We start from the raw sequence: 16,809 nt of genomic DNA, 5'->3' as shown, positions 1-16,809 counted from the left end.
AAGTGTTGTCGAAGAGAGAGGGCAGCAGCGGGTGTGTGTCTTTGTATGTTTGGTAAGTCTAGCTGGAGTTGGAATCAGATTCACTGTTTCCTCTATTCTCCTCCTCTGGTGCTGGGATCTGTTGTTGTGTTGCTTTGTTGTGCAGAATACAGCAGACTACGAAGATGTGATAGACCTTGTCTGGGCCATACAGTAATAATGCCCCTATCTTATCCAGACATCTAAAGCATGTCCTCAAAATATCAAAGGTTCACTGTATGACCTACCTGGTGCATTGCTGAGACCTGTTGCACCATTCTTCTTGAGCAGTCTCTGCATGTTTACGAGGGGTTAACGGCCAAGTTTTTAATGGGAAGCCTCAATCATCTGTGCAGTGGGGTACAATGCAGCAGCTGTTCTTTAAGGAGACCAGTATGGTGAAAAGTGTAGCAGCAGAAGTGAGGTCCTCAGGATCAAGCCTCAAGGACCTTATGCCTGTATTATGAGCAGTAGGTGTATATAGTACAGGAAGCTCGTGCTTAGATTGGAGGAGGCTATGCCCCAGACCCAAACAGTTCTCTAAGTAACTGCATTGCTGTGTACAAGGAAAAAGAAGGCTCTGGGGGTAAGCGCAAAGGAGTAAGGGTGAAAAGTTGCAGGTGCTGCACGGTCCATTAGGGTCACAACCCTGACTTTTAAGAGCTAAGTGATGCCATGACCTTGGAAGTAAGGAATGTAGCAAGCTGTAACTTACCTGGGAGCCAAGCCCTTGCAATCTGACTGCTTTCAAACTCCTCTGCCAGTCCTGACTGAGAGAATACAGTGGCTTGCAAAAGTATTCGACCCCCTAAAAAGTCAGCGGATTACAAATGACACTTACACAGATTGTTCCAGACAGTATGTTTATTGCAAACCAGAATGCTCTTAAAGTAAATTTTCTAAGTCATAATTCATTATTTCTCTGCATTTTGTTTGTAAAATAACATTAAAAACTGAAAAAATGCTGCTTACATAAGTATTCAACCCCTTCAGACTAGTACTTGGTGGAGCCAGCTTTCTCTGTTGGGGTAAGTTTCTACCAGCTTTGCACACAGTTTAGGAGGGACTTTTCCCCCATTCTTCTTGGCACATTTGCTCAAGGTTGGTTGGATGACGCTTATAGACTGCAATTTTTGATTGGGTTGAGATCTGGACTTTGATTTGGGCCATTGTAAAACATTCACCTTTTTATTGTTCAACCACTACTGTGTTTCTTTGACCTTGTGCTTGGCATCATTGTCCTGCTGAAAGGTGAACTTTCTTTCAAGCCTATGTTTTTTAGCAGACTGAAGCAGGTTGTAACATAGTAATGACAGCAGATAAAGACCAGGTGGTCCATCCATTCTGCCCATCAATTTGCTTATGGTAGTAACTGCCGCTCCATGCATGTTACCCCCCCCTGCAGAAATGTTACACCAGCCCTTTCTTTATGCCTTTAGAGATCCACAGAGTTTGTCCCATGCCCTTTTGAATTCAGTATCTCCCTGTATGTTGCATCTTCCATCCATTCTTCAATTTTAACAAGTTGCCCAGTCCCTACTGAGGAAAAGCATCCCCACAACATGATGCTGCCACCTCCATACTTTACTGTTGGGATGGTGTTTGCTGAGGAATGGGCAGTGTTAGGTTTGCGCCACACACAGCGTTTTGAATTTTGGCCGAAAAAGCTCTATTTGTGTCTCATCTGACCACAAAAACCGTATCCCACATTTTAGCTGGGTCACTCTGATGCTTTCTGGCAAATTCCAGACGTGCTTTGATGAGGTTTTTCTTCAGTCATGGCTGCTTTCTTGCCACCCTCCCATGTAGGCCTGTTGTATGCAGAGCTCTTGTTATGGTTGACTGTGCACCTCCACTCCAGTCTTAGGCACTGAACGCTGTAGCTCCTTCAAAGTGATTGTTGTCCTCTCTGTGGCTTCCCTTACAAGTCTCCTCCTTGTTCTGATACTGAGTTTTGAGGGATGGCCTTGTTTAGTGGTATGACGCTTCTTCCATTTCCTCACAATTGATCCAGCAGTGCTCACTGGGATTCCCAAGCACTTGGGAATTATTTTGTAGCCTTTTCCTATCTTGTGCATGACTAAACTTTATCTTTAATCTCCTTAGAATGCTCTTTGGTTTTCATTTTCATAACTTTCCTTCAGATTTACAGTCTGATCAGTGGTACTGGAATTAGGAGGTCTTTTATCCAGAAAAGCTGTCCTTTTTAATGATTAACAGGTAGAGGCCAGTTGTAAGCCAGTTGTTAGGGCAATATCTTTCATCTGTGTAAACTGGGAGCTTCCACAGCACAGAGGTTGAATACATATGCAAGCAGCATTTTTCAGTTTTTAAATTTTATTTTACAAAATATAAGAGAAATAGTGAATTGTGACTTTGAAAATTTACTTTAAGAGCATTTTGGTTTGCAATAAACATACTTTCTTGAACAATCTGTGTAAATGTCAATTGTAATCCACACATCTGCTGACTTTTAGAGGGTTGAATACTTTTGCAAACCAATACATATGCATCGTGGCTCTTTTATACTTCATTTCTGGTCTTAATGCCACAAGGTTGCGGTCTATAATGCCAAGCATTATAGGAAATGAAATGTAGTCCTTCATTCTTTGGCAAAAAGCTGTAATAAACTGGTGTATACTGTGGAAGAGGCAGACTGTGTTATACTAGTAGTGTCACCTACAGTTATTTGGAAACTACCAGTAGCTAGGAAGGCCAAGCAAGGCATGGGTGATTTATATGCATGGGCAGAGCTTGACTACTTTGTGTGATACTTTCCAGATCCCCTTTGACCAAGTCGCACAAATCCAAAATAGTTTGACGATTAAATCGGTACCTTGTGAAGAAGTGCTTTTCAGAGAAGTCTAAAAAAATTAATTCTGGGCCTGTCCACCCTTTGTGGCTGGTCTTTCCTTTTCTGCTTTCTCTGTACAACCTGCACCACCATCACCACCATACTGGAAGCATGTCACATCTTTGAAAGGCTTCAAGCTGTTGTAGCGTGGTTATGGTAGTGTAAAATTCTATCCAGACAAAGATAGTTGGGTATTTTGAAAGGCTGCTCTTGCAGACATCTAATGAGCCGGTCTGAGTTCAGCTGGATATACGTCATCAATTGTGTGGCTAAGTTAAATTTTGGCCACCCCCCCGACATGCTTTTTCATTTGGCTAAATGGTGCCATTCACCTATCATATTTGGCTAAGCCTTTCTGCTTAAAGTAGTCTGTAGCCGAATATGCCCTATTTAGCTGGCTAAGTGCCTCTTCTATCCGGAAAAGTGGTTTGAATATTGATCTCTAGGTTACTATGCTTTTCTTGAAAACTCATTTATATAGTCTTTGAAAAATTATTTAATTGGTCCAACAAATAAGTATCACAATCTGCAAAGAATTGATGTTATTAATCTTGGAAGCTGAGTAGCTAGATAATAGAACTAGCCCTCTGGTCATGCAGGTGAAGCTGGAAGCCGTTTAGAGGGGCAGTCTGCCTCCACAGGATTTGCTTTGGTACAGGCAGACACTGAGAACGTAGTATTTAAAATTTGGCCACTGCTGAGGCTACCATGTCTTTGTTGTTTGCTGGATCTACCTTGATGGTTCCTTATCAGTCACCCCAGCACTGCTATCCTTGCTGTTTGCTCTTCAGAGAGCCCTCTTGCTTTCTCTCCATAATGGCCTTTTTTTTCTCTCTTGCTGCTTAGCAACGGCTCTCAAGATGAACATGAACTTGAGGGAGCTGTATCTGGCTGACAACAAACTGAATGGACTGCAAGACTCATCCCAGCTAGGCAACCTACTCAAGTTTAACTGCTACATTCAAATTCTGGACCTGAGGAATAACCACATCCTAGATTCGGGTGAGTAGTGGCAAAGGCAGGAACTGCCAGTTCTGCTCACTATGAGGAGTAGGGGAGAAAAGTATTTCCTGTGTTCAAGGAGAAAAAAACATTTTTTTTCCTTCTCTGTAGTTTGGTATTATTATCTGTGATACTCTGAAATAAAGCAAGTTTATCATGTTACATAAATGGTTCATACGGCACCATGTGGAACTAAATTTTTATAGCTTTCTGGTAAAAACAAGTTTTAATGCACATTGTGAGACTTCTTACTTAGTGGCAGTGCCCTCAGCTACTCTGTTTCATTTTTTGGCTGACCCTCTCAGACCTGTTCCACTATGCTTGCAGTTTTTCTTCATATATAGCAAAAAAAAAAAAAAATTGCACTCAAATATTAGATCAACCACGCATTTATTCAAATTATTCCATTTAAATTGAACAACCTCAAATAACTGCACAAAGGACTGCACCATATATGTCTGTGTCTTATGTCTTGCGAAATCATGCCAATGGTTTTATAATTATCTGTCTGAAAGACTCACATTTCTTGAACTGTTAATATGTATTTCCAGTGCATTCAGGCAGGCCAATCCACATAAGTGGGTTAAACACCTCTACCAGCAGATGGAGACAGAATAAAACTAACTCGCTGAGGTCACAAACATATAGCCCTGCCCTGACATCTGCCTGCCAGTGTTCTCCATCTCCAGCAGATGGTGAACATCTATCTCCCTGATTGGGATTGCGTGTAGCAAAAAAAAAATAAATAAATAAATAAATAAATAAAGAAGGGAAAGGAAAGAACAAAGGAGAAGACAGACGATTTCAGAGTACCCCTTTGGGCTCCTGAGGTGACACCTCATTTTGGTCCCTCCCTCAGTTGAGCATTTTAAGTCTGAGAGCCAGTCAGACGTAGACTTAAAAAAAAAAAAAAAAAAAAAAGAAAAAGTGGGAGTGCCCTCTCCCACCGTAGCCCGTGACCCAATCGTGCTCTCAGCCAGGGAGGGCTGAGTGCAAGTAAAAAAGAAAGAAAAGTGAAGGGAAGTTTCAGTTCCCCTCTTTTTCCTTACCAGGTCTTCTTCCCTTAACGTTGGTGGCTCTGCATTTTTACCCCCTTTCTTTCTCACTTCTTTGGGGAGTTAGTGTAGAGCAGAGGCCGTTTGGGCTCAGTGGATTGAGGAGCCTTTGACTATAGCCTGCTCCTCAGGCTCTGTCCTGTCAGCTGCGTGGTAGGCCACAGCGGTGATTTACCCGCACACAGGTATGTGTGCACAGTCTTGCCACCCAGCGGTGCTCTGAAGTAAGTGCACATGTACTTGAGCTGATAAGGGCATGACCTTTATTTGTGAATGCATTTGCACATGGAGATATTTTGTGCACGTACAACCGCGGCCTAGTTTTAGGCATGTAGTTATGCATGGGGAGTACTTGTGCACATACAACCGAGGCCCTCCTTTTTGGGCATGTATTTGTGTGGTGTGTACTCCCAGACACTGGTGGTGGGTAAGCAGGAGGCCACCTAGAGCCCAGTTTAGAAGGAGTATGGTGCCAGGGACAAAACAGTCTAAGCGCCTGGCTATCTGTGAGGCTTGCCATATAAGGGCAATCCAGCCATCATTTTCTCTTTGCCTGTGTCAGCCATGTTTGGATGCTTAAGGCGATTTGGCCACTTTGGATTTTGCCAGTGTTAGGCCATCCCCTCAGAAGAAGAATGAGGCAGAAGGCAACATAGCGGATGGATTCCCTCATCCCTTGTTCCTGATGACAGAGGCATCTCCAGCAGAAGGGTCAGAGAGTGTCTGGTTTGGGCCTATGGGCCCCAGTTTGGATCCTTCCTCCTTTTCCTGGGTGGAATTTGTCCAGTGTCTGCAGGCTTTTCTGCAGGAGTGCCAAGTGAAGGCAAAGCAACCTACTAAGAAGGGTTCACATACTCGGGGCTCCCATTTGTCAGCCACTGCAGGCAAGCACAGTAGGGAGGCTGTCCCTGGTGATGTTCCAGGAGATGTGGATCACGATACCTTGGATGATTCTGATAGGGACTTGGGTTTCTCCTCTTTGGAAGAAGAGAAATTTCACCTGATTTGGAACCGCATCAGACTCTGCTCTGTTTTTTTCACAAAGTTGAGTTGCCGAGTCTGTTGCCTCAGACCCTGAAGACACTCTCTGAGGATGGGGATGACATTGCAGGTTTGCAAAAGAAAGGTCTCATATTGGTCACCTTATGCAAGGCATCCTGTATCTTTCCCTTTGTAGATCCAATTCAAGAGGTAATTGACCTTGAATGGAGCACCCCAGAGGCAAATTTTAAAAGGGGGGGGGGGCATGCTTTAGCGTGTTATTACCCCTTGGATCCAAAGGCAAGGGATCAGTTGCAATTCCCGAAGGTGGATGCCTTGGTATGCGCTGTTACCAAGAGAACCACCATTCTGTGGAAAGAGGGGCAGCTTTAAAAAATGCTCAGGATAGGAGGACGAGGCTATCCTTAAGCAGGCCTTTGAGGCCATGGCCATGAATTTGCAGATTGCTTCTTGCTGCTGCTTGGTGGCTCAGGCTGGTTTGCGTCTCTCTCTTGAGATGCAAGAAGCGGAGTCCAATAGCGGATTGGCAATGAAACCAGGTACCATATTCTTAGCTGATGCAGGCTGTGACTTAATGCAGATGGCTACTAGATAGTAGCTAAGTGCCAGTTGTGGCTGCGAAATTGGTTAGCAGACACTATTTCCAAGTCCAGTCTCACAAAGTTACCCTTTAAGGATTCCCTTTTGTTCGTCAGTGAATTGGAAAAAATGGCGAATAGCTGGGGAGAGTCCAAGGTTCCTCATTTACCAGATAACAGGGAGGTGGCATTGTGTCCTTTTGGGATGAAGAGACATTCCAGGGATTCCCATCAGTTTTGTCCTTATGGAGGAACATCTAATCAAAGGACTCGGCCCTATGAAAGATCTCAGTACTTTTGGCCTAGAAAACCTCGTAAGAATATGGGCTCTGGGACTGGAGTACCTTGATCTACACAGTGAAGGTATGCGGGTCACCTACTGGTGCAGGAGATAGGCGGGCATCTATTTCTCTTTTATCAGAAGTGGGTTGAGATTACGAAAGACCAGTGGATCCTGGACGTGGTGAGGGACGTCTATGCTCTGAAATTTTGCCAAATTCCTATGGATGCCTTTATGGTTTCCATGCGGCTTTCTAGAGAAGAGAGTGGCAGTGGAGACTATATTAAGGAGGCTGTTGGATTTGATGGCTGTGATTCCTGTGCCCAGATCACAGGAAAATACAGGATGCTATTCCATTTATTTGTCGTTCCCAAGAAAGAGGAGGGGTCTTTTCGGCCGTTCCTGGATCTCAATGGTGTCAAATGGCAGTTGCATGCAACTCATTTCCAAATGGAAACTCTACATTCCATAATAGTGGCAGTGTAAATAAGAGAATTTCTTACATCTCTCGACCTGATGGAGGCATATCCTCATATTCTTTTTTGCCAGGATCATCAACATTTTGTACATTTTGCTGAGCTGGGACATCATTATCAATTTTAGGCTTTGCTTTTCAGGCTGGCGACTGTTCCCAGGACTTTCTCTAAGGTCATGGTGTGGTAGCGATGGCTCTGCGCAAGGAAGACATTCTAGTTCATCCGTATCTGGGCAACTGGTTGATTCAGGCCAAAAGAGCAGAAGAGAGCTGCTTGGCTTTTCTCAAGTTGATCTTCTTGCTTCAAGAACTAGGCTGGGTGGTGAACTTGGCCAAGAGCAGTTTACAGCTGGCTCAAATGTTGAGAGTATATCGGCAATCAATTTGATATAGAGCAGGGCAGAGTGTTTCTTCCAGAGAGTAGCATTCAGAAGTTAATTTCTCAGGTTCGGGCCCTGAGAAGGACAATTCGTCTTACGGTATAGTATTATCTGCACGTTCTGGAATTGATAGCAACTATGCTGGAAGTTGTCCCATGGACAAGGGTGCATAGGCGTTCCTTTCAGTGGATGTTGCTCTCCCGGTTGAATCCGTAGTCACAGGAGTATGCGGTGAGACTCCATTTGCCATTGGAGATGAATGTCCAGTTGCAGTGGTGGTTACAAGTGGATCATCTCATGAAGGGGGTTTCCCTGGAGATACCAGAACAGTTGGTGCTTATGACAGATGCAAGCCTTCTGGGTTGGGGGGGGCTCACTGTCAAGAGTTAATGACGCAAGGCCGCTGGAGTGCCAAGGATCGGCAGTGGACTATCAATTGGTTAGAGGTGTGTACAGGTTGTCTGGCATGCTTGCAGTTCACCAAGTGCCCAGAAGCTCGAGTGGTGAGGATAATGTTAGATGGTGTCACGTTGGTGGCCTACATCAATTGTCAAAGCAGAACCAGAAGCCAGCAGGTATTGGTGGGCAGAGATGTTTCTCCAGGACATATCTGCCTCCCACATTGCCAGAAAGGATAATGTATGGGCTGACTTCCTCAGCAGGCAAGACTTGGACCCAAAAGAATGAGAATTAGCAGATGAAGCTTTTCGACTCATAGTGGCATGCTGGGTTCGCTTGTATCTGAATTTGCTGGCGACCTCCAACAATGCGAAGGTACCATGATTCTTCAATCGCAGAAGGGATCTGAGGGCATTAGGCATCGATGCTTTTATTCAGGTCTGGTCGTGGAGTGGGTTGTTGCATGCTTTCCTGCCTTGGTCGATGATAGGCAGGCTAATTTGAAAGATTGTGAGTCAGACTGAAACTATACTTCTGATGGCTCCAGATTGGCCCCAGAGGCTGTGGTATGCCGATCTTCAGAGACTTCTGGTGGATAGTCCTCTCAGACTACCACTCAGGATGGATCTATTGCATCAGAGGCCCATTCTGCATAATGATCCAGGTTGGTTTTGTCTTACAATTTGGCCCTTGAGAGGGCTTGACTGCTGAAGCGTGATATTCTTCTGCGGTGATTTCCACTTTGCTCTGGGCCAGGACATTTTCTACATCTCTAGCTTATGTTAGAGTTTGGAGAATGTTTGAGAGCTGCTGTGAAGAGTGAGGTTTTCATCTTCTCAAAGCTGAAATTCCTCTGATGCTTGTATTTTTACAGGAAGACCTGCTTAAAGGTTCGGTCCTTAACACTCTAAAGTTCCGGGTAGCAGCTCTCTTTTTTGTTAGGGGGGGGGGGGGTGAGTCAATGGGGGAGCATTATCTTCTCATACAGATGTGTCCAGGTTTTTGAAGGGAGTTAAGCATCTGCATCCTCCCTTTTGACTAATGGTGCTTCTTTGGGTCATTAATCTGGACTTGACTTTTTTGGCAGGTCCCACTTTTCAGCCATTGAGTGGTCTCTATGATTGCTCACTTTGAAAACAGTTTTTCTTGTAGCAATCTGTTCAGCACGGCAGGTCTCTGAGCTGCAAGCTCTTTCGTGCCATGAGCCATTTCTGCGAATGAGTCTGGGGGCAGTACAGCTTGAATGGTACTTTTCTCTTTTGCCAAAAATAGTTTCAGAGTTTCATTTAAATCAGACTGTTTCCCTGCCCGTGCTGGACAGGGATAGAGAAGAGCATGATTATAGTCTGTTGCATGCCTTGGATGTCAGGTGGTATTTGAAGATTACTAAATCTTTCAGGAAGTCTTATCTGTTTGTGCTCCATGGTAGAGGTAAACAGAGTGAACTGGCGACACGGGCATCTATTGCCCATTGGGTAAAAGAAGTCATCACAATTGCCTATGCAGATGCCAATGTCCCATTTCCTAGATGGGTTAAGGCACATTCCACTAGGGCTCAGGCAGAAACATGGGCGGAGCTTCGATTGTTGTCTACTATTGAGATTTGCCGAGCAGGGCTATATGACTATGACATCAGCAAGTCAGTTTTACTCCATCTCCATCTGCTGGTAGAGGTGCATAATCCATTTGTGTGAATTGGCCTGCCTTCCGTAGAGGAAAGGAAATTATCAGGTAAGTAGTAATTTGTCCTTTTTTAAAGTCATTTTTTGTTGAAATAAAAATCATCAAAAGAGGTCTATTTATCTTAAACCTGAAAGGAATGCTATGCTGCTTGCATGCTTTCACGAGTCCATGATGACTTCTGGAGACACCTAGGTAACAGTCTTGGCAATCGGTGGAGTGGAATGTAAACAATCTCCTGTATCAGATATAGGAGAGTATTTGCATTTCACTTCACCAATTGCCAAGACTTTGTGGTGTAGGTGTCTCCAGAAGTCATCATAGACTCATGAAAGCATGCAAGCAACATAACAATCCCTTCAGATTTAAGCTAAGTAGACTTTTTTGATAATTTTTATTTGCAACAAAAATGACTTAAAAAAATACATATTATCAGCTCAAATAATGTTAGACTTTAAGACCAATGACTATAAAACCATTGCCATGATTTCTCAAGCCATAAGACATCAAGATATATGGTGCAGTCCTCTGTGCCGTTATATGAAGTCTTTCAATTTAAATGGAATAATTTGAATAAATGTATTGGTTGATCTGAAATTTGAGTAGAATTATTTGTTATATAGTGATATTTTTTTCACTCTGAGATCCCAGTTTAATAGTGTAGTTTTTCTTCGGCATACACACTAATTTCTTACAGGCCTCAGTGAGAAACTTTATTATTTTGCCCTATTAATTCCCTAGTCAAATTTTTACCTGATAATTGCATAAGAACATAAGAAATTGTCAATCAATCCTTTATACCCCATGATTTTTCAGCAGGAAACTAGATGAAAAGCAAGCCTCCAGTTGTTGTTTTTCCTTACAGGATTATTTTTTCTGAAGAAAGATATTGTCGTCTTTTGATTTTGCATCAATATTTTTTTTACCATAGCAGGTTTTAAATTCTATCTTAAATATATGCAAAAGATGTCCATCACTGACCATCACAAAATATGCTACATCTGCCTTGGGAGGGACCATGCTGCTGGTGGCTAAGAAATATGCTCTGAGAAATAACTCAGAGTGATTTGTCCCCAGAAGTATGGGCTCTATGTCTTCCTTTCTTCTTTTTGTCCAGCTCCAAGAAACTGTCTCAAAGACTTGATACATAGCCAGAGGAGCTAATCACTATCACACTGGTGGTCAGACATCACCGAAAAAGTCCCCAGCTTCTTTGACATCTCTCCCCAAGAGTAGGCTTAAGAGTCAATGCAAGTTTTGATTTCTGTTCATCTGAGCAAAGGCTCTAAAGACTGATGCCAAGAGCCAAAGGCAACTTATACCAAATCTCTAGCCTAGACTTCAATCCATCAGTGCAGCACATTGATGCCTGGTTCCGTGAACCCGAACGTGATGGAAGTTGCACACAATTCAAAGCAGACACACCTGGAAGTTAACTTGACTTCCTGTACCAAAGCCACTCTAATGATCTCCACTGGGATTAACCAAAATGTTATAGTTGTCCCTCAAAAGGGCCATCAAGGCCTAACCTGTCATTGTTCAATGCAGAGTTGAAGAGGAAAAGTTTGCCCGCCACACATTTTATCCTTGATGGGTGCATCAAGCAATATATAAGCTAATGTGTCTCCATCGGTGCTTAGTGTTCTGATGCTGACAATAACGCAACTCACTGTGCCACTCTGATCTTTGAAATAATAACCCAGGCCTGAGAAGCTGAACCGGTTTCTTGGTCCTAGGAAGATCTAACCTGAGATAAGACCATTCGGCACTCTAAACACTCCTTAGCTCCTTAATATATGGAGGAATCCTGGTTCAATGAACATTTATTTTTTAGTACTAGTCCAGAAGAGGACTATTCTCCAGATCTCTCCTGCCTGTAAGAGGAGCAAGTTCTTTCTCCACCTGAGGGCTTTTTCTTTCCAAGTTTTGTTCAAAGAATTACTAAGGCCATCTCTTTTTTTTTTATTATTTATTTATTCAGAAGTGGCAGGAGATACCCAGGGTGCCTTTATTTGATCTCCTGAAGTACCTTGATCACCCAAAATAGATGATGGTAGCACCCATCCTCCCGTTTTTCCTAGATATGCATAAAAAAGATATGGGAAACTTCATGGAACATACTCGCGGTGAGAAAAAAAGGCACACACAAAGTATTGTATTTAGGCAATTACAACAATCCCCAGCTAACACATCACAATGTATTTTTCAAATCCACCCTCAAAAGGACCAAGAGTACTAAATCCCATGCCTCAGTGCCCCCAGGGCATGAACCTAAGAAAGACCTTATTGGGAAGCATAATTATCAGAATGCTGTGCTACAGTTCTGCCTAGGTTCTTACCAGTTCTACGAGACTAAATACTTACATACCATTCATTAACTTCATCCTCTCATCCATACAGACTCAGAGCAAAGCCCAGTGAATAACATTAAAATACAGTATTAGTGGTGTGGCCAAAAATAATAAATAGCAGATTATGTCCTCTACAAATAAGCAGAAAAATGACAGTAAATATAAGATAAAATCCTATACAGACAGTAGCTCACAACATCAACAACAGACACAACCAAAACAACAAATATAGCAGCCTCAACAGAGCAATTACTAACAAATCAAAACCAAAAGACATCCCATAAATGTCCTTAGTAAAGAGCTCTATTAAAAACCAGGCTTTATGGTGCTTTCTGAAACTCAGTTCCCAAAGAATCGCAGTCCCTTAGAGTTACTATTCCAGAGAGTAGAGCCTACAAAAGAGCATCTTGTGATGATTGCAGTGACCTAATGAGAATATAGGCCAACATATACTGGCCAAATAAAATATAAAGTTTTAAAAAACAGAGATAGTATTTTAAATTAAATTTCAAAAATTGCTGGAAGCCAACGCAACTTTTCTAGAGCTTGGATCCTCTTGGGGTTGAAATCCACGGATCGTGGTGGACTCCTCCCACTATCATTACAGAATGCTCCCCTTCATCTGGTCAGCAGCACCGAAGGTCTGTACCATGTGCCTGACTGTAGTAGCAGCACAATGGTAGAGGAAACGTTTTATGAGCTTAGAGAGAGGGATCCATTCATTGCCACATGGCTAATTCATCTTGTTGTCTAGGAGAACACCATTTACGATAAGCATCAAGCTCTCAGAGATTCTCTCTGTTTAGCCCATGCTTTCTTGAATTTAGATACTGTCCTTGTAAACACCACCTCCCAGAAGAGGCTATTTCATGCATCTAGTACCCTCTATAAAGAAATATTTCCTTAAATGATTTACTCCCTTTCGCCCTCTTCCTATGACCCTTCATTTTAGAGCTTCCTTTCTGCTGAAAGAGGCACACTTCCTGTACATAGAAACTGTGGAGGTATGTAAATGTCTTTATCATATCTTCCTATCCTGCCTTTCCTGTAGGGTATAGATCTTTGTCTATCCCCATATCTTTTAGAATGAAGACCACTAACCATTTTAGTAGCCACCCTTTGGACCGACTCCATCCTTTTGAAGATGGGGTCTCCAGAACTTCATACAGTATTCCAAATGAGATTTCACCAGGGACTTATACAGGGGTAATATCACCTCTTTTTTTCTGCTGACCATTTCTCTCCCTATGCACCCAAGCATCTTTCTGACTTTTGCTGTTGCTTTATCCACCTGTTGGCCTTCTTAAGGTAATCGGATGTGATCATCCCTCGATATTGTTCTTCTTTTGTGTATGGAAGAATTTCACACCCTATCCTGTACCTTTCCTTTTGGTTATTGCAGCCAAAATGCATAGCTCTGCATAGTGGGGCCAATGTAATAAGCTCTGCTGAGCCTATCATGGGTTTTTACTCCGGTTTTTGCATGAGTTTAGCAGCACTAACCTTACTCAGGCATGTACTATGGGTTTTAGCGCTGAAAACATGCAAATAGCATGTAAAAGAGAGTGTTGGCTATTAAAGGGCAATATAAAGAGCTGCAATAGTGAGGAGACATCTTAGCACTTGCTTTTTAACATGGGACCCATTTCAGGCTAGAACCATGCATTATAAACTTCAGATCCCAACTAAAGACCTGGCTTTTCAAACAAGCCTTCCCCCAAGCACATAACAAACCCCTGAATTGTAATCTTACAATGTTTTGAATTGATACTGCTTTTGTCCTTTCAGTTTTTAAGTTTGCCTGTCTGATTTCTTGCGCTTTCTATGCTATCCTATTGGTTCCTTTTACCCCCTCCCCTCTCCCCTGTTTTTTGTAATTTCCTTTCTTTTTCCATGGATTGATGTAAACCGATATGAAGTTTCGACTAATATCGGTATAAAAGACCCTTTAAATAAATAAATAAATACATTTAACGCCTGGGTCAGGGCAGGAGTAAAATGTAAAGCACATCTCTAGAGGCCTTTTTAGTCCATTGTGGTGCTGTGTGTAGGAACTTCTCTGAACCTTTCTGTGGTAAACACGGATTATTGTCTGTCTTTTTTTTTTTTTTTTTTTTTTGATGCTTTGGTACATTTTGTGGGTGGGCGAGAGAATAAGAATGGCAGAAGCTTTACAGCAAAGAAGAGAGAGGGAAGAAAGAAAAAGAAGATGGTTTCTCACAGAAAAAGAAAGGAGGGTCCGAGAGGAGAGCAGGCTGTCCTGGCTCAAGCCATTCACAGAAGGGCACGCAGGCAATGGATAGACAGATGTGCTGCAGACATAAAGACTGAGCTCCAGGGTAATTCTTTCTCGCTATGAAGAAATCAAGGATGGAGCATGGACGTGACAGTCCAGGCTTGCATTTTCTTGCCACTGGCTCTTTCCAGAATACAATGGCTGTAATGGCCACTATGGATCAGACAACATTTTCAATGCATTTCAGCCAGGTTCTGATGGCCATTACAGCTTACAGAGTGACAGGAAATGAAGCGCGCTTTCTTGGATATAGCAGGCATGCCGAATGTAATGGGTGCTATCGACTGCCCCCATGTTGCTCTCCCCCCTACTCCTCCCCCCCCCGCCCCCCCCCCAACATGGAAGAGAATGGCATACCATAACAGGAAACATCTCCAAACCCTGACTATATAAGTTGTATGCAATGCACACACGAAGATCATCCATGTTCTCTCAAGTTGTCCGGAAACAGCCATGACTCCTTCATCCTTGCGCAGTCCGTTCTGGCTCAAAATTTCACCGAAGGGAAATACTACGAAGGCTGGTTGCTTGGTAAGTCGAACCAAAGTGTAAGCTAAAATGTCAAAATGTAAGTTCTCTCGAGCGGATACTATTCCGCTACATGTGTTAGCTCTCTGGGGGTAGATGGCAAAAGCGTTACCAGAAAATGTAAAATGTAAGCTCTCTGGGGTGGGTACAGAAAGCATTACCATAAAATCAAATGTTAGCTGCTTGGGGTGGGTACCAAAAGTGGAGTAGTCCATGCTTTCTGGTACATGGTAGCAAAGTGCATACTATTTTGTTACATGTGTTAGCTCTCTCAAGTGGGTGCCGAAAGTGTTAGCAGAAAATGTAAAATGTAAGCTCTCTTGGGGGGGGGCGGGTACCGAAAGCTGAATAATGTAGGCTCTGGTGCATGGTGCCAAAAGTGTGCACTGTTCTGCTATGCAATCAAATGTAAGCTCTCTGGGGTGGGGATCAATAGTATGTTGGCTGAACCATGGGGTGGGTATCAGCAGGTTGATAATACAATTTATTTTGGTGCCTTACATATGCAGCAAGTTAATGGACTGTTCTATTTTCATTTTTTTGCAGGAGAATCTGGTTATATCTATAAGGCATGGCTGCTCACGTCCCTGTCTGCTCCTGTACGGCAGCAGAAATCCGCTATAACAAGGCATGGTCACAGAGTGTAATTTGGCCTTTATAAAAACTGGTTTTGCTACCATGACTGCTCTGGAGCAGAAATTCAGCATTCACTAGAGAAAGTAGAGGATATCGTCATGGTGTGCTGTATGCTCCATAACTTTGGCCTCCTGGATGACATTCATCTGGATGTGGATCTGGACCCGGGGCCAGATCTGAATATGTTTGCCCCTATCGTGGACGGAGATAGTACAGCAAGGGGGAATGAGCTGCACTACAAAGTCTTTGCAGACTATTTTGGAGGTACATTTTTACACATGGTGGGGGCGGGAGCATGGAGGGTTCTGTAGAAGAGATTCTAACTCCAACATTTGTCTCTTCTCAGATCAGTGCGAACCTTAAGGAAGATGAATGCCAGGAGAAATAGATCTGCCATCCACCAGTTTTTTTTTTATGTGTTTTTAATATGTTATGAATTTTATTGTAATTTAATAAAATAACATTTTTACTGACTGACAAGTCTCCTTCTTTGGTGTGATTCCATTTTAGGACAGGCCCCACATCAGTGGTCCAGAATTTCTCAGACACATTGCATTACTCAGAAAATAATTCCCCAATACCAAAGAATAACCAGGAGTCAAGAAAAAGAAATACAGTAGGCTCAGGTAGGATTACACATGTGTCCCATAGTCACCCATTCTTGACAGATTTGCAGCCAACAAGTATACCCCCCCACTCAAGCAGGTCATTAAGTAAATCATTAAAAACCAGGATTACAGTGGGCTCTGGTAGAATTGGACCAGTTACTAGGAGACACACACAGTATCAAATGCAACAAGAACAAAAAGCCTTCCCTATATTAAAAACTGAAGTCCTAGAGAAAAACATTGAAGTGTTACCAGAAAAGAGAGAAAACCAATGCATGCAGAATTTCAAGATACATAACCAAAAGAAAAAGCAAATTGAGATGGATAACTCTGGCATCAGTGGCACAACTGCAAAAGGAAAGAGTGAAGTGAATAACAAATCTCAACTAAAGTCTCATAAGGAGTACAGGAAAAGCAATAATCTTAAAGAGAGTACCTGGAAAGCTATGACCACAAATGCTCATAGTTTGGGAAATAAAATACCAGATCTGCAGGCCCTAATGATAGAGGCAGAAGTGGACATTGTTGCTATCACAGAGACATGGTTCACAGAATCTCATGATTGGGATACGGCAATACCAGGCTATAACTTGTTAAGGAAGGACAGAGTGGATAGAAAAGGGGGAGGTGTGGCTCTTTATGTCAGAAACAATATCCAAGCATCTGA

General features: G+C 42.8%; 1 protein-coding gene and 1 long non-coding RNA gene across 3 annotated transcripts in view; both read left to right on the top strand.

Moving 5' to 3' along the window:
* The window catches only part of PPP1R37 (protein phosphatase 1 regulatory subunit 37), a 181,536-nt gene that overhangs the window by 98,128 nt on the left and 66,599 nt on the right, over positions 1-16,809 (top strand). For both annotated transcript variants that reach the window (XM_029571627.1, XM_029571626.1), the window contains exon 7: positions 3,719-3,874. In XM_029571627.1, the coding sequence (XP_029427487.1) occupies positions 3,719-3,874 (156 nt within the window). The remainder of the gene's footprint in view (positions 1-3,718; positions 3,875-16,809) is intronic.
* On the top strand, positions 13,247-16,007 carry LOC115073314. The gene is made up of 3 exons (XR_003851976.1): positions 13,247-14,901; positions 15,445-15,798; positions 15,881-16,007. It is a non-coding gene; the product is annotated as an uncharacterized LOC115073314 (long non-coding RNA).

Source organism: Rhinatrema bivittatum, chromosome 11 (genome assembly GCF_901001135.1).
Source record: "Rhinatrema bivittatum chromosome 11, aRhiBiv1.1, whole genome shotgun sequence".
Lineage (NCBI taxonomy): Eukaryota > Metazoa > Chordata > Amphibia > Gymnophiona > Rhinatrematidae > Rhinatrema > Rhinatrema bivittatum.
This window is presented reverse-complemented; position numbering and strand designations above follow the sequence as displayed.